Here is a 22554-nt window from a genome sequence, read left to right as displayed (position 1 = left end):
TGTCTGGACCGCTACACTTCTCTGCAGTTCTAGATAGTGACCACGAGGGGGCGCCACCACTCCACGCATGAATGACCTCATAAATTTGCTCGAGGAGGGTACTTTTATTTTTAAAAATTCATCACCATTGCTCTTCTCTGAGTCACCATGATAATAACAGCTACTATATATTAAGCACTTACTATATGCCAGGCCCTGCACAAGCAGTTTCCATGCATTATTTCATATATTCCTCACAACAGCTCTATGATTTCAAACGCCACAGTGTTTTGCAGACAAGAAGCTAAAATTTAAACCCAGGTCTGTGTGCCCATTTTCAAAACCCATATACTTAACCATACCCTCAAAGGAGGGCACAAGCTAAGTGCCTGAAGGGTGCATTCGACTGGCAAACTTGTTTTGTTTGGGCCTGCCTGGTGTTTTAAAACACATTGAACTTACTTATTTTTGTTTCTATTTTTTCTTATTTTTTATTGAAGTGTAATCAATTTATAATGTAAGTTTCAGGTGTACAGCAAACAATTCAGTTACACACATATATTTTTTCAGCTCATAAGAAATTGAATATAGTTCCCTGTGCTATATAGTAAGTCCTTATTGTTTATCTAGTTTATACATGGTAATGTGTATCTATTAATCCCAAACTCCTAATCTATCCCTTCCTTGGTTTCCCCCTGGGAACCACAGTTTGTTTTCTATGCACATAAAACACTGAATTTAAATGTGTTTTTGGCAGGGCAGTCAGTCTCCACTTAGCCACAGTCCTCACCATGCCCCATCATCATCTCTTTCCTCTGTTTATCTTATCTACCTGACCCTGACATCATTTGATTTGTAACACCATTTATGCCAATAACAGTTTGTTGACTCCATTTATACTAATAACATTTTGTGGACTGGAAAAAAAAATTGGAGGGAAGCTTGGAGGTTTAGGAAGGCACTCGGGAGAGATGACAAATGGTTGTGGTCCAGTGTCATTCTGGAGACATAGGGGACAGCCCTGTCCTTCTGCACCTTCCCCTGACATATCAGTAAACATCCTCTGAGTAACTGCAGCTTGCATGGCACGACATCAGATGTGTGATGGGATGGATGATGGTGAGATGGAAGTGACTGGGACACATCTTGACTTCACAGCATCCTCCCAAGCAGGGTGATCAGAGTTGTCAGCTACCTCACAGGCCCGTGCGGAATCCTTCCCAACTTGTGTCTCTTTTCTGATTTGCTGTTGCCTGGCCCATGAACCAGTGGTTGGACTAAACCAACATTGTGGGGTTTCTAATCTATATCAACCACGCCATCTGAATTGTGTCCCTCCGACAATTCATATATCGAAGCCCTAACCCTTAGTACCTAAGAATGTGACTGTATTTGGTGATAGGGCCTTGAAAGAGGAGATTAAATTAAAAGGAGGACATTAGGATGAGACCTCAGCCAATGTGACTGGTGTCTTTATAAGAAGAGGAAATCAGGACACCCGTAGGGGACACCAGGAGCTCTTATGCACAGAGGAACGACCACATAAGGACCCGGACAGAAGACGGCCGTCTGCAAGCCAAGGAGAGAAGACTCAGAAAAAACCACCCCCCACCCCCACCCTGGGCCGACCCTCCCCCGGCTTGAGACACTACGTGGAAGAAATAATCAGTGTGTTTGTTCCTCACATTCTTCCCCTATTAGCTATGGAAACCATCATTTCTTTGTGGACTGGAGCACAAAGAGGCCAATTTCTTGCCTTCTAAGTTCAAAATATGGTCCTGGAGTAGGACAGAAGTCGGTGGGGAGATGCAGTCAGCCCTCTTCAGACTGGAAGGGTCTACCTGGCGCCAGCCAATGAAAAGAGACCCAGATCCAGGTACAGCACCGTATTGTCCCAAGACAGGGAGCAAAGAGAAAGCCAAAAGCTCCCAGAGGAGGGGAAAATGAGGGCGACATACGAGGGAACGGGAGGGAGAGTGACTTTAGACTTTTCAGCCGCAATGCTGGAAGCCATGCCTTCAGAACCCACGGATGGAGGCCACAGACTTGGGGTCCAGGCCCTGACTCTGCCTCTGACTTGTTCCGGGATCAACTATTCCATCTTTCTGTGCTTCTGTTTGCTCATTTGTGAAACAGAGTTAACAGCACCTATTTTACAGGGTTGTGTGAAAAATAAGCCAGACTTTACATATAAAATGCCTGGCACAGAGAAGGTCCTCAAGAAGTGTTGTAAGGGTCCCTTGAGGGGGATAACTGAAGAAATAATATTTATCAATTTTTTTAATTGAAGTATAGTCAGTTGCAATGTGTCAGTCTCTGGTGTACAGCATAACGTCCAGTCATGCATGTATATACATATATTCGCTTTCATATTCTTTTTCATTAAAGGTTACTACAAGATATTGAATATGGTTCCCTGCGCTATACAAAAGAAGTCTGTTTTGAAGAAATAATATTTAAAATGGATAAAATGGGGGGCTGGGTAAAGCTCAGTGGTAGAGAGCAGGCTTAGCACGCATAAGGTCCTGGGCTCAATCCCCAGTACCTCCATTAAAAAAGAAATACATTTAAAAACAGATAAATCAAGAAACAGCAGTATACCCATATTTATTTGTTAAATAAGAGAGGGAATACCCGAGTGGCGGGTGCGGAGGGAGGCGGTGGGAGCCAGGGGCCGGGAGGCGTGGAGAGCAGTGTATAAGCTGTGTGGTACACTTTGACTTCTTAAGTGACATGCATGTATTACTAGTTTAAAAGTCGAATTCAAGGACCTTGAACATAACATTCTTCCTCCAGGGTCGATGCTAATTGCTGTTATAAGACAGCGTGAAATTAGTGTAGGCATCCCACAGGCACGATTTCAGGGCGCCGAGCCCTGCCTGGTCCTGCGCGCTCCGAGTGCCACGGGGTCCTGTCCCCCTTTTCTTGCCCTCCAGAGCCCTAACTCCGAGGGCACATCAGTCAGCCTGGCCGGCCGCCGGGACAAGACAGCAGCGGGGGGCTGGGGGCTTCACCCACAGAAATGGATGTTCTCGCAGGTCTGGAGGCTGGATGGCCAAGATCAAAGTGCCACCAGTTTCTGGCGAGAGCTCTTTCTTGGGGTTATAGACGCTGCCTTCCCACTGTGAGCTCATACGGAAGGAAGAGAGAGACGTTGAGAGATTGAGAGACTGAGAGAGAAAGTACCCCTCTCTGGTGCCTCTTCTCACTAGAGCTCTGATCCCATCCCAGGGGCCCCACCCTCAGGACCTCATCGAAACCCAGTCACCTCCAAGTACCATCACACGGGGAGCTGGGCCTCAACATCTGGATTTTGAGGGAACACAATTAAGTTCAGACCCAAGAATGACAGCCAGATCACGGGGCCTCCCTGTCTGCTTCTCTCTCCACTGGAATGTCTTCAGAGTGGTTTCTTTAGTGGCTTCGTGGCTCCAGTTTAGAAAGCCCTTTCCTGCCCAGCACTCTGTCTGCTTCCCTTCTCATCCCTCAAAGGCAATATTAGTCCCACAGTAGCTGGCGGGACCCAGGAGTGTACGGTGGGGCAGAGACGGGGCTGAGGTCCCGAGGCCAGGACTGCGGACCCCTCGCCCAGAGCTGCTTCTCTCAGCCCGCAGCTGTCCTCATCTCACTGCCCCTCTGGTCCCTGGCCAGTTTCCAGTGATGCCGTGCATCCAAGCCATCCAGATGCCTCCCCTCCAGTGTCACCACCCTGTCTGGCGCCACCATCTTCTCTCCCCTGGTTGACTGCACAGCCCCTTGACCAATCTCCCCACTCCTCCTCTCCCTGCCCTACAATCTGCTCCCCTCCCGACAGCCAGAGGGATCTTCTGAAAATGCAATTTGGATCCTGCCCATCCTTCACACAAATGACTTCTCATTGCCCCACAGCAAAGTCCAGACTCGTCACTGGGTGTAGAAGTCCTGGTCTGGCCACGGGCTGCATCCTCAAACCCCTCTTTTGCAGCCTCCTCTTCAATCATTGGCTATTCTGGTTTCCTTGCTGTTTCAGAACATGCCAGTTGCTTCCTGCCCAGGGCCTTTGCTTCAGCCTTTCCTTCTCTCAGGAACTCAGTCCTCTCAGAGACTGTCACTGCTGGTTCCTTTACCTCCATCCCCTTTCTGAAGTGGCCACAAGCTCCCTCCACCCGTCCCTTTTGTGTGTCCCATCCCTTTTGTCTTCTGAGCATTTGTCACCTCTCAAACTACCCTTCTTCTGCATTAGTTATTTGTGTAAAACTATGTTGACTGGAAGGCTTCCAATGGCCCCGTGCAGGTGACCAGGGCTGCCTCTGGGGTGTGAGGGTTGGAGAAATTGATTCGCATTTGGGGCCAGACATCACTACCCCCAACACACTCATACCCAGAGCTCCCGAAGAGATGGGTAAGAAACCAGTGCCCCTTCCCGGAGCCCGAATCCTGACACGGTCCACACCTCTTTCCTGTGGGAGGGGATGGCTGGGGCGGGAGGGCCACCAGGCTCACTTTCTCAAAAGCCCGTCCTTCACCACCTTCTCCCAATTTGGCCCAGGACCACCTGTTATTCTTGCTCAGAATAGCTGTCTGGGGGTCCTCCTAAGCATCCTTACCATTTGAAATCTTACGGGTACTGGTGGATATCCTTGTTTAATGCTTTACGTCTCCAAGAGGGCAGGGACCTGGCCTGTCTTACTCATACTGTGATGCAGCACCAAGCCCAGTGTTCATTAAGTATTTGTTGAATGAGTGCCTATCAATCTGTTTGATAAGAACCTCTGGAGGGCAGCCTTCCTCCCCTGCAAAGCTCTAACAGCAGGTCAGGCACGGATGAGGTCAGATGGGCAGAGATGGGCAGGCGGGTGGTGGATGGGGGTGCTTTCTGGCAGCAGGAGCAAGACTGGAGAGGAGGGATGAGGGAGGCCCCGGTAACCCCTCCACATGAGCAAGGATGCTGTTGCGGCTGGAGACCTGCTGCAGCCTGATCCCACGGGAGCTCAGGAACGTGAGTGATACCATGGAGCTGGCTGCTCCGTTATTCCGTCATTAGCTGAGGGCAGCTCTGAGGGGATGGGGCATCCCCTCCTGGTCCAGGACAATGATTGGGACCAACAGGGGCACCTGTGAACTGTGAGCTGCTAACACTCAGGAGCTGGGGGATGGGCGCTGGCCAGTAATGGTATCAGCCACAGCAACCCTTACAGGTGGCATAGTCCACTCCACCGCCCTGAAATTAGCCTTCTTGCACCTGCCACTGGCTCTGTTCCTACCCCCTGTGGCATTGGGATGCACCCACTTGGCCACCCTCTGATATCTGTAGGCGGGGGGTTCAGACTCTGCTTGGGTGTCTCTGAGCATCCCCTGCAGCTCAGAGGAAGGCCAGCCTTGGCATGCAGACCTGTTCAAAGGAATCCTGAGTTCCTGGTGCAGCGATAAGGGAGCAGGTGAGAGTGTCTACCTCGGGAGCAAGAACCTGTAGCCTTGCACTCTTGTTATTTGGGGCTGCCTGCGTGGATCTCAATAACACCGTTTTCTCCAGTGTAAAAGCAGGAGTCGAATATTACACTAAGTCATCAGTGTGTTACTGACAGGCCCCATGTAGGAAAGGAAATTGTAACAACGTGAACTATTTACGCTTCACATTGCAATGATGCTGCTGACATGACAGCATGTTGTTTTTGTTTGTTTGGCTGGTTTTCCTTTTTTTCTTTTTCCAAAGTGAATTACAAAACGCCCTTCAGTGAGGAGACTGCGCACAGAGAAATTGTGCCCCACCCTGGGGGCTGTTATCTGGGCCGAGCAGGGTTACAGGATTGGAGAACAAAGGCCAGACACGTGGTGCCTCCTCTGTCCAGCTCCTGGGCCTGGTTTGGGGTGCCGGCACCTGCCCCCCACCTCAACATAGCTGCGTCATGGGGCCCAAGAGCTGCGCTCTCCCCAAAGCTCCTCTACACCAGGCGACTGTGATTTTTCCAGAAGCATTCAAAATAGCCACATAATTATTATTATTATTTTTGAAGTATCACCACCTGTCAGGAAACCTGGTTAAGAGGGCCTAGTCTGGAACGCTGCCTACACTTGGGTTTGGAGGCGTCTCCCTGGCCCCATGGGCTCCTGTCACCCTGAACCCACCTCTCACCTCCTCCAGAATGGGAGCTTCCAGAGGACAGAGGCCCCATCGGTGGTGAGGAACTGGTGGGGGAACGGTTTGCCATGGTCACCTGCCAGGGAGGGCTCCCTGCATGGCCAGCACTCCATGCCAGAGACCCTCTGAATCATCACAAGAAGCCTGTGTGTTCGCACCATCATTACTGTAGACGGCAAGACTGAGGCCAGCGAGGCTCTGCCACCCATAAAGACCCCGGGGTTCGGGCCATGGCAGGAGGGACCTTGCCCTCCGTCTGACTGACACCAGGGGCTTTGTCCTGGCCAAGCCACCACCAAAGGCCACTCCAGAAGGCCTGGCCCTGGCTTGCCAAGAGCAAGAAGAGACAGGCTTGTTTCCAACTTTTCAGAAGTTTTATTATAAAGACGTTTGAGAGAAGCACTGGGCACCGAGACAGACAATTTGCAGGGTCAGAAAACAGCTGCAAACATTAAGAACCCAAACCCAAACCAAACCCCCAAACCACGCACACTTTATGATAAACGGCATTTTTGTTTTCAATTGTTCTTCATAAATAGACAAGTCGTTGTTGGTCATTTTAAATAGATGGAGGATGTAGATTCAAAAAAAAAAAAAAAAAAAAAGCGCCATGTCTCTGAGTGTGGCTGTAAACTGTCCGGTTCTTCTTGCTATACAGATGGTGAAATGGTTTGGCAGCCTCTTTTGTGCATGTCTCCCTTAAGATAAAACTTTAAAAAAAAATGTGCTAAGGGTCATATAAAATGCTTTTTACCTTAAAGGAAACTACCTTCCCCCCCACAAAATAATCTTACAGATGTTTTCAGCACAGTTCTAAAACACTTAGTCAACTAGTACTTACACGGAGCCAACAGTTTATAAGTTTCATAATCTCTTGTTCACACCATAAAACCGTATTTGCACGTCTGTGGCTGAGCTGGCCCCCGCCCCATGTACCTGGGGGTGGGTTTCTGTTAGAGAGAGAGCCGTCCAGGGGCAGCTCACACGAGCCTGGACTGGGGCCAGATGTCCAGACGTAGGGTACAGTGGCAGGGCGAGGAGCGGGGTCCACAGTAACCCTGGAGCAAGCAGGTCAGGGGGCGGAAGGTTCCGGCAGGTTCTTTGGGCTGGCGGTGGGCGGCGGGCTGCCTCTGCAGAGTCTGGTGGGAGGTCGAGGAAGAGACTCAACCCTGGCGTGTCAGCATGTCACTGCTCTCTCTCCTCCATCACCCCGCTTCCTGCCAAGGCCTCCTTCTGCTGTCAGCTCTTCAGGCTCTGAGCAGCGCCCTTCCAGCAAGCCTCGGGGAGGAGAGGGAGGCGCGCTTAGGTGAGGTAGAGCGACTTATCCCTCGGGAGCAGGCTGGGGAGAGAGGAGGGACCATCAGGGCTGATGTGATCCCTCCACCCCCACCTAATGCGACGCCCAGCCCGCAGGGGCCTGGACACAGAGTCCCGGGCACAGCAGGACACTAGGCCTTCACCCATCCCCGGATTCGGCTGCACCGCTGAGGATGAGTGAGGGGCACGTGCTGGTCCCTCCCTGACTGTCTACCAAACAGCAATCCTGGAATCCTGGCGAGGGACCACCTGTTCCTCAATGCTGAGGGTACAAAATGCTTGAACCTCAAGGTGAGGCCAATACTGTGGTGTGATTGGTATCCAGGGCTCCAGTGGGATCAGGCTGAAGCCAGTCTCCAGCTGAGGCCACGCCCTCTGAGGCTCCCTCCCTGCTCATCCTCCCTCCCCCACCTTCTCCTGCAAGTTCTCCCTGAACATGTACACGTCATCAAGGGCACCCAAATCCCTGCCCCAGTCTCTGCTCTTAGGGGACCTGAGCAAAGACAGGCGGCCCAGCTGTCAATGTCATGTACAAGCACGTGTGAACATAACCAGTCGGAAAGCGAAGCCACAACACAGAGCCGGGCCTGTTTCCCTGGTTCAGGGCCTGGCTCCGGACCAGCTGAGTCCCTCTGGGGCCCTGCTTTGCTCTGTGATCTCTCCTGAAGACAGCGGGCACTCAGTGCCCACAAGGCCCCCCGCGCAGGGCTGACAGTGACCTGCAGTGTCCCCCTCACCTCTTCCCACCCCCCATCATCCCGTCCCCACCCTTCATGGGTCGGCAGGACAAGGGCAGAGCTAACATTGGGGGTGGGGGGAGGGCCAACCTGCAGGTGCTGATGCCACACTCCCCGCTGGGGTAACTGCTGTCCCAGTCTCCGCTGCTCGTGGGGTTGGATGGGCCAGGGGAGCGGGATCCGGAACCACTGGGGAACTCAGAGATGTGAGGGAAGTCCTGCCGTGGGGGGAGGAGGAGGCGGGTGAGCCAAGAGGGGAATGGGGTACACGTCTCAGGCAGCTAGTGGGGACGGGAGCTGTGTGCGCCTGAGGGTGAGCCCAGAGACACCTCCCCAGCTTATAAAAATCTCTGCTCTGCCTCTCCGCCTGGAACGCTTCTTTCTTTTCCCCACTCAGAGCACCTTCTGAAAAATTCAACCCCGGCTTAGCTGCATCGGGGGTGTGTGTGTGTGTGTGTGTGTGTGTGTGTGTGTGTGTGTGTGAAGGACCTTCCTTTCCTGGACCTCAGTGTCCCATTCTGTGAAATAGAGTTATTGGGCTGAGTGACCTCCCAGGGCCAAGTAAGCCTTGTAATTACCAGTGTCTGTGGAACAATTAGTAGGGTTAAGCTTCAAAGGCTTTGGGGAGGGTCAGGAGCTAGGGCTGACCTAGCGGAAGTCACGGTGGCCTTAGCCCCTCCAGCCAAATAACAGAAATGGACAGAGGTTGAGGGGAGGAGAGCATGGGATACCTTAAGAATCTGAAGAATCTGTCTGGCAACTTACCAGCTGTTCACTGCAGCCAGTACATCTCAGACAAGGTATACTAGCCCCATTTCACAGATGTGGTAACTGAGGCTCAGGGAGCTAAGGGGCCAAGGCTGAGGTTAAATCCCAAGCTGCCTCCCCTTTCCACAAGGGGTCCCCCAGGGGCACGTTCTTGCTGGGCCCTGCTTACCTGTGGCCCTGGCGGTGAGGGGCTCATGGCCAGCTGCACCTGGAGCGCCATGGGCGTGGGCAGGACAGGAGGCTGGGGGGCTGGGGACATGCTGACAGGTGGACTGAGGAGGGTGCCCTGGGCGTGGGGGGGCAGTGGCAGCTGCTGGTGCAGGGTAGGGCTGAGAGGGAAGGAGGGGGGCGGCGGTGGGGACGCGCTGAGGCCCGGCAGCAGCGACTTGGAGCCCAGTGTCCGGGCGAGGCTGGCGGGAGAGGCCCCGCTGCGGAAGGCCTGCAGGTCGGATGGCGTCAGGAAGGAGGCCAGGCCAGGCATGGCGTACATGGGCTGCTTGGGTGGGAGCATTTTGGCTGGTGGGTTCGCCTGAGTGCCCTTGGTCTCACCCTGGTCGGTGGAGCTCTGGAAGGAGACAGACACTGATCACTCTGGAGAAGGTGGATAAGCCAGAACTTGGGCCACGAGGCCATGTGGTTCTGCAACCTACTGGCACGGCTTCTGGCTGGCTGTTGAGCCCCTTGGGGAGAGCCCTGGACTAACCTGAGATAATTCAGGGTCCCACCACACTGAGCTCTGACCATCCAACTACCCCTCGCTTTAACCCCTGGGGGCTCCCCTGTCCACAGGGGAACCCACACTCTTAGCATCATCCAGCTGGGCTAGCCTCTATTTATGCTTCTCTCCGGCCTCTGTGCCTTTGCATATGTTGTTCCCTCGACCCAGGACATGCTCTTTGCTTGGCCCTTTATGGCCTAACCCAGAAGCCATGTTCTCTGCAGCAGCTTCCAGACCTGCCCCACCCTGCCCCCGACTTGGACCACACATCCACCGCCACGCTGAGCCTCCCCCAATGCCAGTGTGGACAGAGGCGGCAGAGAGTGGTCAGGAGTATGGGCCACATTTGAAGACTGGCAAAGACTGGGTTTGAATCATGGTACTGCCACTTAACAAGCTGGATAATTCCAGGCAAGTTGTTTAACTCCTCTGAGTATCGGGTTTTTGTTGAGAATTACATGAAATGAGATGGATATAAAGTACCCAGCGTGACCCCGGCACACAGTAGGTGCACCGGAGAAGTGAGCACATGGGTCTTATCCATCCCTTCCAAGACCTAAGGTGCTGACCGTTCCCCTGGGCCTTGGTTCTTGCTCTGTCACTCAAGTGGCCCCACTCTTAGCAGAGCTGGGCCTCGGGACTGCAGGGGTTACCTTGGAGACGAGGCTGGCCCTGTAGGCTGCCAGAGCCTTCAGGTACTCCTTCTTTGCCGCTTCTGTCTTCCTCTTGTAGGCCTGAAAGATCCAAGAGGCGGGCAACATCGGGGAGAGGTTAGATGGTCAGCCTGAGGTCACACAGCTGGCAACTAGCCTTTGCCTGTGAGCTAGGCCTGCTCCTGTTCCCCCGAAGGCCCTTGAGACGAGGCCACAGGAACACGGTCAGTGGACAGGAGAGCTCTGGCCTGGCCCCCAGACTATCAGCGTTGGAGGCACAGGATGGACGGAGATGCTTGTTTTCATGTTCTAGATGAGGAAGCGGAGGTCCACTTTCCTCTCCACTTAGCCAAGTTGCTAGTGAACACAGCTGGAAAGGAGCTGAACTGGAAGAAACCTACCTTCCCAGCTTAGAGATGGGCAAACCGAGCCCAGTGAAGACCTCTGCAGGGGCCTCTAGTTCCAGAGGCTGGGCCTGGCTTTAGACCTTCCAGGTCCGACCTCAAAGCCTTGGGGGGTGGCCCAGAAAGGGCTGGGGCTCACCTGCTTCTGCTCCTCTCCCAAGCTGTCCCACATGGAGGCCACGATTTTGGACACATCCCCAAAGGTGGCACTGGGGTTCTGTCCCTTGATGGCAGCCTGAGTGTCTCTGAAGAAGAGCGCGTAGGCCGACACGGGTTTCTGCGGCTCATTGGGGTCCTTCTTCTTCTTCTTCTTCGGGTTCTTGGCCTTTTTGCCTGGGTCAGCTGAGGGTCTCTTCTCTCCTGACATCTGCCCGGGCGAGAGGAGTCAGACAACCAGAGAAGCCCAGGGCCTCCTGCCAGAGGGCACCTGTCCCAGCCTCAGGCAGAGCTGGACTTCCCTCAGCTGTCCCCTGCTTGCCCAGCCCTGCTCACACACGGGCAGCCCCTGGGGGCTGGCCACCCCGGACCTGAACACACACACACACACACGCACACATGCCCAGGTTACGAGCCCTGCCTGGGTCTTTCATTTAACTCCTTAATGAGAATCAGCATGATGGCAAAGTTGATTCAAAGAAATACAAGAGAAAGAAATTGACTAATGCCCAACAGAGCAATAAACCTATCACCTTTGGGGCTTTTCATCTTTTTTCCTGGACAGAAGTCATTTGCATCTCCACAGGGAAAAATTAATTTGCCTTGTAATCAGACAAAAATTGTTTATATCTTTATCACTTTTTCCCCAAGTTAACATCTCCCTTTATGGAGTGTAAAACCCCCTAATCAATAATGAAGGAGGAATCAAAACAAAGGTACACTCTCCCAGAGAATCAGATAATTCTGGAATGAGCCTGTTAGATGATGCTGCGATACGCCATTGAACGAACGTGCAGTTATTGGTTTTTGGACTAATTCCAAGTTTTGGAGAGATGTGTGTGTGTGTATATATATATTTATATATATATTTATATATATATATATATATATTTTTTTTTTTCTTAACAGCTCTCCCCTCTATGAGCACAAATAATCCTTGATTACATAAGGCCGGTCTCTTCCACCACATTTCAGCTGTGCTACTTGGAGCACATGGCTTCATTCCCCTGCCCTCTTTGAAGTTGTTGGATGGGGTGAGGTTAATGTAACTGTCATCAGGTGTGGCCTCACCCTGCCCTCGGAAGCAGTTACACTCCAGGACCACAATACTGTGAGCATCTGACTTAGGGCATCTTCCCGGTGTGGGGAGAGGGTGGGAATGCTCACCACAGTTTAGGACTCTCAGGCCACCTAGGGACCAAGGATTTTGGTCAAAGGCCCTGGATCCTGCGGTGAAGACCATGGCTCTATGCATCAAGAAAAGGAAGGTGACACCATGGATTGATAAGGAAACCACAGGCCAGCAGACAGGACACAGGCCTGCACGTCTGAGGGACAGTGTGGGGCAGTCTCGGTTCTGGCCCTGAGTGTCTCTCTGCGGCCGCCCACCTCTCCAAGCCTCAGCTCCACAAGCCCCAGGGCGAGACTCTAACAGGACAGGGAGGTGGGTAACCAGAGAGCTGGGCAGACGTGGCCTTGCAGGTGGTTGGGAGGGCATATGCTGGAGCCCGACTGCAACCACCTCGGTTGAATGCCTGGTTCTGTGACATCTGATTAATTACTTAACCTCTCTGTGCCTCAGTTTCCTCATCGGCCAGTCAGAGAAAATAATGGCACCTACCACACAGGGGTGTGATGAGGGTTACTTGGATTCACATCCTTCATGCCCTTAGAAAAGTGTCTGGCCCCTGGAAGTGTTTTAGAACTGGTTGTTAAATTAAAAAAATAAAATAAATAAAAACCACCCCAGCCTGGACTACACTAGAGACCAAGTTATCCTGAGGACGGAGCTAGACCAGGGTCCAGAGGCGCCCACCCCAGCCACTCTGTTAGGTGGCACCGGCCCCTTGGTTATCACCCCAGGCCTCTGCAAGGACACTGCGTGGAAAGGGGTGAGAGGCCCTGAGGAAGAAGAAAGGGAGGCAGGAGTTGTGGGAGCAAGTCTTGATTCTGCCACCAGCTCACTGGGAGATTCTGGGCAAGCACATCCACCCCTGGCCATTCTTGGCCTCTGTTTCCTGCCCCAGTAAAACAAGGTCCTCTCCCGCAGGGAGGGAGATTTCGAGTCAGTGTAGAGAAAAGACTGGAGCCAGGACAGGTGGTGAACTCTCATCCCGACATGTTCTTGAAAGGGCAGGACCATCCCTGGTCCCAGGGATGTGGAGGGGGAAGGCATGGCCCCACTTGGAGGAGCGAATCATTTTTACTGCTCCAGCCACCAGTCAGTGCTGCCCAGAGATGCCCACTGCTGGACCACACATCTTTGTGGTTCTCCTAAGTGGCCAAAATACGTGGCCCTGAGGATCTTGCCAATGCCATCAATGCCACTGAAATGATCCACTGACCATTCAGAAAGAAGATTTCACCATGTTTCCCCAGAATTTTCCTCCCCCTTGTTTTCCAGCAAAGGGTACAGTTACCCGCCTCTAGACTTTTCTAGAGGTAGGTGATGCTCACATCCATGCAGGGCCTGTCCCCTTGTTGACGGAAGGGCATCTTAAGGCATCTTAAGGCTTTGCATCTGCACTCCTACATACCTTGAAATGTGCTTCTGACTCCTCCTCCTGAGTTGAACTGGAGGGAGAGGGGGTCGCCGACTTGCTCCCTGGGGGGGACGGGGAGCTGTGGGCGATGCCGCTCCGGATGCCCATCTGAGAAATGAGCTGGGACTGGCTGAGGGCGCTCATGTGGCTGGCCAGCATCGCTGGGCGGCCCAGCAGGGGCCCTGGTCGGCCCGAGTCATAGGCAGCAACCTCCGAGTGGACCATCTCCTGGATCTAAGAGAGGAGGAGAGGGCATGTTGAGTTAGAAAGGACCACTACGTCTGCATTAGGGGACTCGGGGCAGGGGGCGCACTCTGAGCTGTGGCTCCCCCACGGCTCCCTGAGAGGCGAGCGTCCATTCTCTTCTGACCTCTGCATGACTCAGTGCACCTGTAGTGGGGCCCACGGCTCCTGAACAGTTTGCCATTCTGTTGATACTCACCTTGGACAGATGGTCAGCATCTCAGCCCTTGCTCGAGAGCCCAGTCCAGCTGTGAATAGATCATTTTATGATACTGGGTCTTCCCCCTGGAACACGGTATATCTTTACATTTATTCACTATGCAGCGTGAGAGCAAAGAGCACAGACACTGGAAGCTGACTACATTTTGAATCCTGGTTCTGCTGCTTGTACACTGTGACTTTGGCTAAGTTACTTAACCTCTCTGTGCCTTAGTTCCTTCACTGAAAAATTCGGGTAATGATTAAGCCCACCTTCTACGGTTGTTAAGGATTAAATGTGCTTGGCACACAGTAAATCCTACACTGTATAAGGGTTTGTTAAATACATAGAATAAATAAATCCCTTAATAAAAATTTGTACTTTTTTCCGCAGTAGGTCAGTAATTTTTTCATTAACTGTTCCCCATGATATTTTCTAACTGGTTATTTTTGGAATATAAAGAAAGCTACTTATTTTTATATACAGGCATTTCTCATACTAAACACATTTAGAATAGTGTGTACTTTTCACCTAAAAATTATATATATACCCACACACACTCTGTTCAGTGAGGCATACCAATTTGCATACTCTTATAGTTATGTTTATTTCCTCTGAATTTGTGGTTAAATTCTAATTTCTAATGCCCAGTATCTGTGTTTTCCTCTCATTTTTTCTTCATTAGGCAAGCTCACAGGTTTTCAATTTTTTTTTATTTTGTGGGATTTTTTTTCCTCTTCAAAAGAATCAAATCTCAAATTTATCATGTCTACTCCAACTCTGTTTTCTAATTCTTCAATACCTAATTTTATCCTTATTAATCTCTTCTTCTGATTTTTGAAGATTCATGATTCCTGCTTGCCCCTCAATTCTGAGTCTCATTTTCAATTCACTGTTCTCATTCTCAAGGTTTAGAAATAAATTTTCCCCTGACCATGACCTTAACATTTTGCAGAATTCATCATGTGAGATTTTCATTATTGTTCTTTTTATGTATTTATTTTTAAATTTTAGTTTTCATTTCCTCTCTCATTGAATAGATACTTAAGAAGAGTTTTGAAATTTCTAAGAGGTTAACATTTTTTATTGTTTTTTTCCCTTTTGCTACAAATTTCTAGTAACAATAGTGATCAAAGAAAACGGTCCATACTGTTGAACTTCTGAGAATTTATTCAGGTTCCTTTAGGACATAAATATGTTTAAATTCTGCATACACTTCACAGTATTTAAGGGCAAAGAATGAGCTGTGCTTACAGGTTAATCTGACTGTATAACTTAATTTATAACCGTCTTATCAGTGGTGATTATACTATTTCGATTTCTTTGGTTTATCTAAGTCGCCTACAACTTTTCTGCTTCCATCCAACTCGCCCTTTAATGCTTAAAGTGTTTATTTTGGGAGTCTGATGCTGGTTTTTATGAAAAAGAAAGCTGGCAATTATACCTTCATAATGGATTGAACTTCCGTGTTATTATAAAGTGTTTCATTTTTTAATCTCATGTTTGCCTTGAATTCAGGGGAGCCTGATATGAACATTCCTGTCCTTGTCTATATATATGTACTTGTTTGAGTTTGTCTGGTGGTTCTTCATTTCTGAGGAACTTTCTTTTTTACGTGTCTCTCGGTTTTCAATTTTTTAGGGTTATCTTTGTCAGATGTTGGGTTTTGTGTTATGGTCAGCTTTAGAAAAAGAACCGAGCTGTTTCTCTTTTTCTTTATGTCCTGGAAGAGTATAAATAACAAAGAAATAATATTTTCCTTAGAGAACTGAAAGAGTTTAGATGTAAAACCATCTGAGGCCCAGAGTTTTTTGAAAGACTGATTTTCACAGTATTTTCCATGGCTAATTGGTTTAATTTAGTTTCCATGTTCTCTTGAGTTACTCTGGTTATATCTATATATGTACATATGTATTTAGAAAATCGTATTCTTGATCCACATTTTTAACACTACTAGCACATAACTGGGATACTATTATCATATTTTAAACCCACTCTATGGTTTGAAATGGCCATTCTCAATTGTATATTATGAAGGCGTGTTGCTTTTTCATGTTTTCCTTCTCAAAAGTTTCTGTATTTTTAACTGTCCGAAGAACCAGTTCTTATATTTAAAAAAATTAATTTGACAGCTTTTCTGATCATTCATTAAATTTTGCTTTCCTCCATTACTACTGACTTCAGGTATCATATGTTGCTTTTTATATAGCTTTTCAAATTAACCAATTTACTTATTTTCACTTTTTCTCTTTTAATAATAGAAGTCCTTACGGCAAGGGTTCAAACATTTTGAACACTTCTGCTGTGTAGGAGATATTTCTGGCTTTTAACCAGGAGGAGAGGATGTTGCTACTGACATCTAGCAGGTACAGGGGCCAGGGAAGCTGCCAAACACCCTGTGACGCACAGGATGCCCCCGACAAAGAATTAAGTGTCCCGGAATGTCAAGACAGCTAATGCTTAGAAGTACTGCTCTGTCACAGTGATTTTTCCTCCTGAGGAGGACTGTAGCTGTATCATAGAAATACTTTTAAAATACACTACAACTGAAGATTTAATTTTCCTTTTTACCCTAAAGTTATTTGGAAAAGAATCTTTATTTAACGTATCCTTTTGGGATTGTGGTCAGAGAACATGACTCCTAGAATTCTATCTTTTTGGAATTGAAGTTTTCATTATGGCTTAAGATATTAACTTCTGTAAAACTTCCGTGTACTGCTGAAACAATGTTTACTCTGGAATGCACACATTTCTCTATTTGTCTATTCAATAGACTGTTTTGACTACTTTAGCTGTGGAATCTCGAGAAAAATGAGTTGAAGTCTCCCACTACTAGTGTGACTCTGTCAGCTTCTCTATAGAATTTAAACAGATTTTCTTTTTATTTATTGATGTGAAGTTATTCTTTCGCATAAATGTCCCAGAATACTCTATTTTCATTATGGTCCCTCCTTGTTAATTAAAAAAAAAGTATCTTTGTCTTAACTAATGTTTCTATCTTAAATCCTACTCTATCTATGGCAATTATCACTCTATTCCTCCACTGTTTTATTTTTGTTTGCATCACTCTAAGTGCGAAATTTGTAAATGGCATATAGGTAGATTTTGTTTCCGAGTTTTTAATGTAATAGATTGTGAGATACATATTTGATTATTAATCATAAAGTAACATGAGAAACAGACTTAGAGTGAATTCTTTTAAAGAGTAGAAGGTTTTAAAAACAATCTGATTTAAAAATGGGCAAAGGACTTGAATAGACACCTTGAAGACATACAAATGGTCAACAGGTACATGAAAAGGTGCTATTGTTGACGACAACATCCCTAGTCATCAGGGAAATGCAAACCAAAGCCACAATGAGATATCACCTCGCACCTGTTAGAATGGATGTTATCAAAAAGACAAGAGATAAACTAGTGTTGGCAAGGGTGTGACAAAGGGGGACCTTTGTACACTGTCAGTGGGAATGTAAAATTGGTGCAGCTACTGTGGAAAACAGTATGGAGGTTCCTCAAAAACTTAAAACTAGAACTACCATATGATCCAACAATCTCACTTCTGGTTATCTATCCCAAAGAAATGAAATCACTAGCTCCAGGAGATAGCTGCACCCCCGTCCATGGTCACTGCAGCAGCATTCACAACAGCCAAGTCATGGAAACAACCTAAGCATCCATGAACAGATGAGCTGGTAAAGAAAATGTGGTATGATGTTGCTCAGCCATAAAAAAGAAGGAAACGCTGCCTTTTCCAACAATATGGATGGACCTTGAGAGCATTATGCTAAATGAGATAAATCAGACAGAGAAAGACAAACACTTTATGTTTTCCTATGTGGGATCTAAAAAAGCTGAACTCAAAGAAATAAAGAGTAGAATGGTGGACACCAGGGCCAAGGGGGTGAAGGTGGTCAAAAGATGTAAACTTCCAACAAATACAATGTATAAATTCTGGGAATCTAATGTACCACCTGGTGACTCTGATTAAGAATACTATATTATATACTTAGAAGTTATTAAGAGAGTAGATCTTATATGTTATCACCACACATACACAAATACACAAAGGTAACTATGTGAGGGATGAGGTATTAATGAACCTTATTGTGGTAATCATGTCACAATACATACATGCATCGAATCATCACGTTGTATACCTTAAACTTAACCTACATTAAATGTCAGTAATATCTCAATAAAGCTGGCAAATTTTTTAAAACACTTAAATAGAAGGTTTTAAAATCTATTCTCTAAATATCTCTTTTCCATTTCAATATGTATACATTCTCCCTTCCACGAATCTTAAACAAGAATCCAACATTATTTCGTCAAGGGCAAATTGGCCTTGGGACTCTGTGTTTAGGGCTTGTTTTTTGCTTCTTCTTCTTTTTTTTTTATTTCATGGCTGCCTGCTTTAAAATTCTTCCACCAGACAGTCCTGACTCAGTAATTTAATATATTGCCAACACTTGATAATGGCAGACTTTGAATTTTCACAGATCTGTTAAGTCTAAAATGCTCCCAAAGTTGTCCCAATTTGCACTGCCCTGTTTCCTAGAGAGGTCAAACGCCTTTTCACACCATTTGGGTTTCTATTTATAGAATTATAAAGTTGGGAATGTAAATCAGTTAGATAAATATTTTAGGAAGCATTCTGATAACACATATCCTATAATTGAGCAATTCTACTCCAAGATATTTACTATAAAGAACTTTCCCTGGTACACAAGAAGACACATATACTGCAGAAAATTTTAAAGACTATGAAATGGGCAGGTGAGTTTCCTTTCAACGGCATGCTGGGTGTGGGCTAGTGGACCTCGCGGTTTTCTGTTTCTATAGGAATGTGTGCCTTTGTCTTTGACTAGGCTATTTTACGACTTTGTAAGCTGTACAAAAATGATATTAGTGCAACTTATCTTTTTATCATTAAATTTTTAAAAATAGTGGTAAAATACACGTAACATAAAATTTACCATCTTAACCATTTTTAAGTATATAGTTCAGTGGTATTAAGTATATTCACAATGTTGTGCCACCATCACTACTATCCATCTCCAGGGCTCTGTCCATCTTGCAAAACTGAAAACTCTGTATCTATTAAACAATAACTTCCTATTCCTTCCTCCCTGCAGCCGTTGGCAACCACCATTTTACTGCTATGAAATTTGACTACTAGTCTATGAATGTGACCACCCTACGTACCACCTGTAAATGGAATCATACAGTATTCTGTAACTGGCTTATTTCACTTTGCATAATGTCCTTAATGTTCATCCATGTTGTAGCCTGTGTCAGAATTTCCTTTCCTTTAAAGGCTAAATAAAACTCCATTGTATGCATATACCACATTTTGTTTATCCATTCACTTGGATTGCTTACATGTTGTAGCTATTAAGAATAATGTTGCTATGAACGTGGATGTACAAACATCTCTTTAAGACCCTGCTACCAATTCTTTTGGGTATATGCCCAGGAATAGAATTGCTGGATCATATAGTAATTCTATTTTTAATTTTTGAGTAACTGCCATATTATTATCCATAGAGGCTGCACCATTTTACATTTCCACCAACAGTGCACAAGGGTTCCAATTTCTCCACATCCTCGCCAACACTTGCTTTCACTCTCTCTTTGATAGTAACCATCCTAATGGAGTGCAACTGATTCTTATGCATAAAATGCATAAAAATGTAAATAAATGTTGCCTGGTGGAGGTACCAACTGAACCCACCCTGTAGAAAAGAAGAGTCTAAACAGTATACTCTTGCTCTATAGACATCAACCCATTTTGTATTTATTAGAAAATTTATTTCAGCATTCTTTTTTTGTTTGTATGTATTTTTATTGAAGTACAGTCAGTTTACAATGTTGTGTCAATTTCTGGTGTTATTTCAGCATTCTTGATTGCCTACATACGTACTTATTCATCAGATTCTCCTCTGAGCTGATTATAATATCTTACTGGCTTCCTCATTAATGAATGAATTAAATAAATGGACATGTTTTCATTTTATATTTATATGAGAGTCACAATGCTATCTTTTAAAAATTATACATTACAACAAGGGTCGTTACAGTATTTTTTTTAATTATAGAAAAACTGGGAATAATTTAAATGTTCACCAATTAGGAAATGGTGAAAATCTGTGATCTATTCACATTATGGAATTGTGTACAGAGTTCAAGTGAATGGCCTGGAACCATAACCTGCCAATGAGGATGAACTCAAAACAATAATGAGTGAAGAGTTTCAGAAGGATGCATATAGTGTAATACATTTATGTACCACGTTCAAACCATAAAACATCACTATAAGTGTCTAAGGACATATAAAAACACAGCAAAAGCATAAAAACACCTACTACAGCCCCCTTCTTCTGCAGGATGGGCATGCCCCGGGCTCCCTGAGAGATCAGGCTGAGGCCAGTCTCTGGCTGAGGTCACATCCTTGCTTGACTTCTTCCTCTGTGGACCCTGATTCTTTCTCCTTCAATAAACAATGTTCACAAGATTTCTCCTTCAATAAACAATGTTCACAAGAATCCTCATCTCAGGCTCTGCTTCTAGGGGCCTCACCTAAGTCACTCTCTGTCGGGGCAACTGGTTTCCCTTCTCTGTGGGCTACAGCCCATCGAAATCAAATCATGCTCACTTCTCTCCTGTAAAAATCTCCCTGAGGTCCAAGTCTCCTAAAAACTGCTGTCCCAACTGTCTTCCCTGCATAGCCAAACTTCTGCAGAGAACTGTCTACCCTCATTGTCACTAGGACCTCCCCTCCCATCAGCAACTTATCTGGAGTGTACCATCATTACTACCTATACCACTGTCATCTTCATCATCCTCACCCCATCCTCATCAGGAGGAAGAGGAGGAGAAACTTATATTAAGCATCTAATATATGCAGTGCTAAGCTTTTCCATCTGTAGCATCTATGGCCCATTTAATCGTCACAGCTACTATATGAGGTGGGTAATATAATCACCCCCAGTCGAGGAAGTCAAGGCTCAGAGAGGTTGAGAGACTTGCCCATGATCACACAGCTACTGAAGGTGCAGCTGGATTTCTTCAGACGGTCACGTTTTCTTGCTAAGCTATGATGCCTTTCCCAAGATACATATCAGTCCTTGAGAAGGACACCTTCCCTCCGTCCAGGGCCTGGCTCTTGGCGTCCAGCTACCTCCTAGTCATGCCTTCTTGGTTTTCTTCAGCCCAGCCCTTACACACTGGCATTCCTCCAGCTTTATCCCACCTTCCCTCCTTTCTTACAAGCCCCTGGGTGAGTTGTGGCTTCTGCATGAATGCTTACAAGTCGGGGGACATCCTCTAGAGATCATTCCAAATTTCCATGTTCCCCCTAAGAAAGTGTTTCATCTAAAGCCAATTTCAGGCTTTAAAAGAAGTGGTCAGACAAAGTCCATCCCTCCATGCCTTCTAGTATTCTCTCCTAGTTCATAGGACCTTGTCCTCAGGCAGATGCACCCTGCTCTGCCCAACATGTTTGGTAACCATCACCTTTCACCCTGAGCAGCTACAGCAGGTGCTGTGAGGGGCTCTCCCCTTTGCCCTCGGCCTTCCCTCCAGGTCCCCTCACAGGGTTCTTGCAGTGGCTACTGGTTTCCTGCGCCTCCCTGCCTGAGAGCGTTCTCTGTCCAAGGAGGCTGGAAGTGCTAAGCCCCAGAAATGACCCTCATCCCCTGAGGGGCAGGAGTCTGTGGATTAAAAGCTCGGCTTCCCCTCCCCTCCAGAGGACAACTCTGAGTTGCATTCCGTGCACCTCTCGGAGGGTCTGTGGTGGGATTCCACTTGGCCCCGATGGTCACAGCTCATCAGCCTCCCCTTACTGGCTTTCTTCCCTTTCTGTCTCACATCCCTTCTTCCTTTGCAGAACCTCCTGGGCTCACCCCTCAAACTACTGCACCCAAACCTCTGTGTCGGAGTCTGCTTTTAGGGGGACCCCGAAATAAGACATCAGCCCTTCTCCCCCTCCCCACACCCACATGGCTTCCTTGAGTCCAGGTGCTATGCTGGCCACTAGAGTGACCCTTCACGGGTATAAGGTCTCCTTTCTGCTCAGAAGCTTTCAGTAGATCCCCTGTCACCTGCTAGTGTGGGCCTAGCCTTGTAGAACATCCCACAAAGATCTGCCCCATCTCTTTCTTCCTGATTTCTCCAGATCCTTCCTGGAGCTCCCCCTGGAATATGTGAGCTTCTCCCAAGAACAGAGACTCTGGCTCTCTGGTCCTTTTTTCTGGGTCATCAGCCTTCGAGGCTTTTACCTGAGGCATCACCTCCTCAGAGAAGCTTTCCCTGATCTCTCCCGCTCCTGACTCCTCTGGCCACACCTTTTACCAGAGCCTCCCCCAGAGCCCACTGTGGTGAGCATGGAGCACCTGCTGCCGAGATACACAACACGCTTTCCCAGCCCCGGGCAGGCGGCCCGGCCCTCAGCTGGCACTTCCGTCTGCTAACCAAGTGAACCAAGCCTCCTGCTTCTCTCCTGGAAACACATGCACACATCCAGGAACCACATCTGCATCCTCTCCAGGAAGGATGAAACAGAGGAAGCAGCGAGGAGGCATCGCTGCGAACGTAATTAGGTTTGCCTGGCTTAATAGATTCTCAGGGCTGCAGGACACAGAGGTGTTTTTCACAATCCTTCATTTGCAGTCTCCATGGAGAGCACCCCAGGTGCTGAGGGCAGCGCCACACGGCAGGG

General features: G+C 47.6%; 1 protein-coding gene across 6 annotated transcripts in view; it reads right to left on the bottom strand.

The window, feature by feature from the left end:
• Positions 1-6452: 6452 nt before the first annotated feature.
• TOX2 (TOX high mobility group box family member 2) overlaps positions 6453-22554 on the bottom strand; it is a 212581-nt gene continuing 196479 nt past the window's right edge. For all 6 annotated transcript variants that reach the window (XM_072944273.1, XM_072944272.1, XM_072944274.1 and 3 more), the window contains 6 exons: positions 13388-13627; positions 10834-11061; positions 10291-10371; positions 9089-9484; positions 8242-8369; positions 6453-7436 (listed from right to left, as the gene is read on the bottom strand). In XM_072944273.1, the coding sequence (XP_072800374.1) occupies positions 7400-7436; positions 8242-8369; positions 9089-9484; positions 10291-10371; positions 10834-11061; positions 13388-13627 (1110 nt within the window). In that variant the 3' untranslated portion in view covers positions 6453-7399. The remainder of the gene's footprint in view (positions 7437-8241; positions 8370-9088; positions 9485-10290; positions 10372-10833; positions 11062-13387; positions 13628-22554) is intronic.

The sequence above is a fragment of the Vicugna pacos genome, chromosome 19 (genome assembly GCF_048564905.1).
Source record: "Vicugna pacos chromosome 19, VicPac4, whole genome shotgun sequence".
In the NCBI taxonomy this organism is placed as follows: domain Eukaryota; kingdom Metazoa; phylum Chordata; class Mammalia; order Artiodactyla; family Camelidae; genus Vicugna; species Vicugna pacos.
Note: the sequence above shows the minus strand (reverse complement) of the source record. Positions and strands in the feature narration are given on the sequence as shown.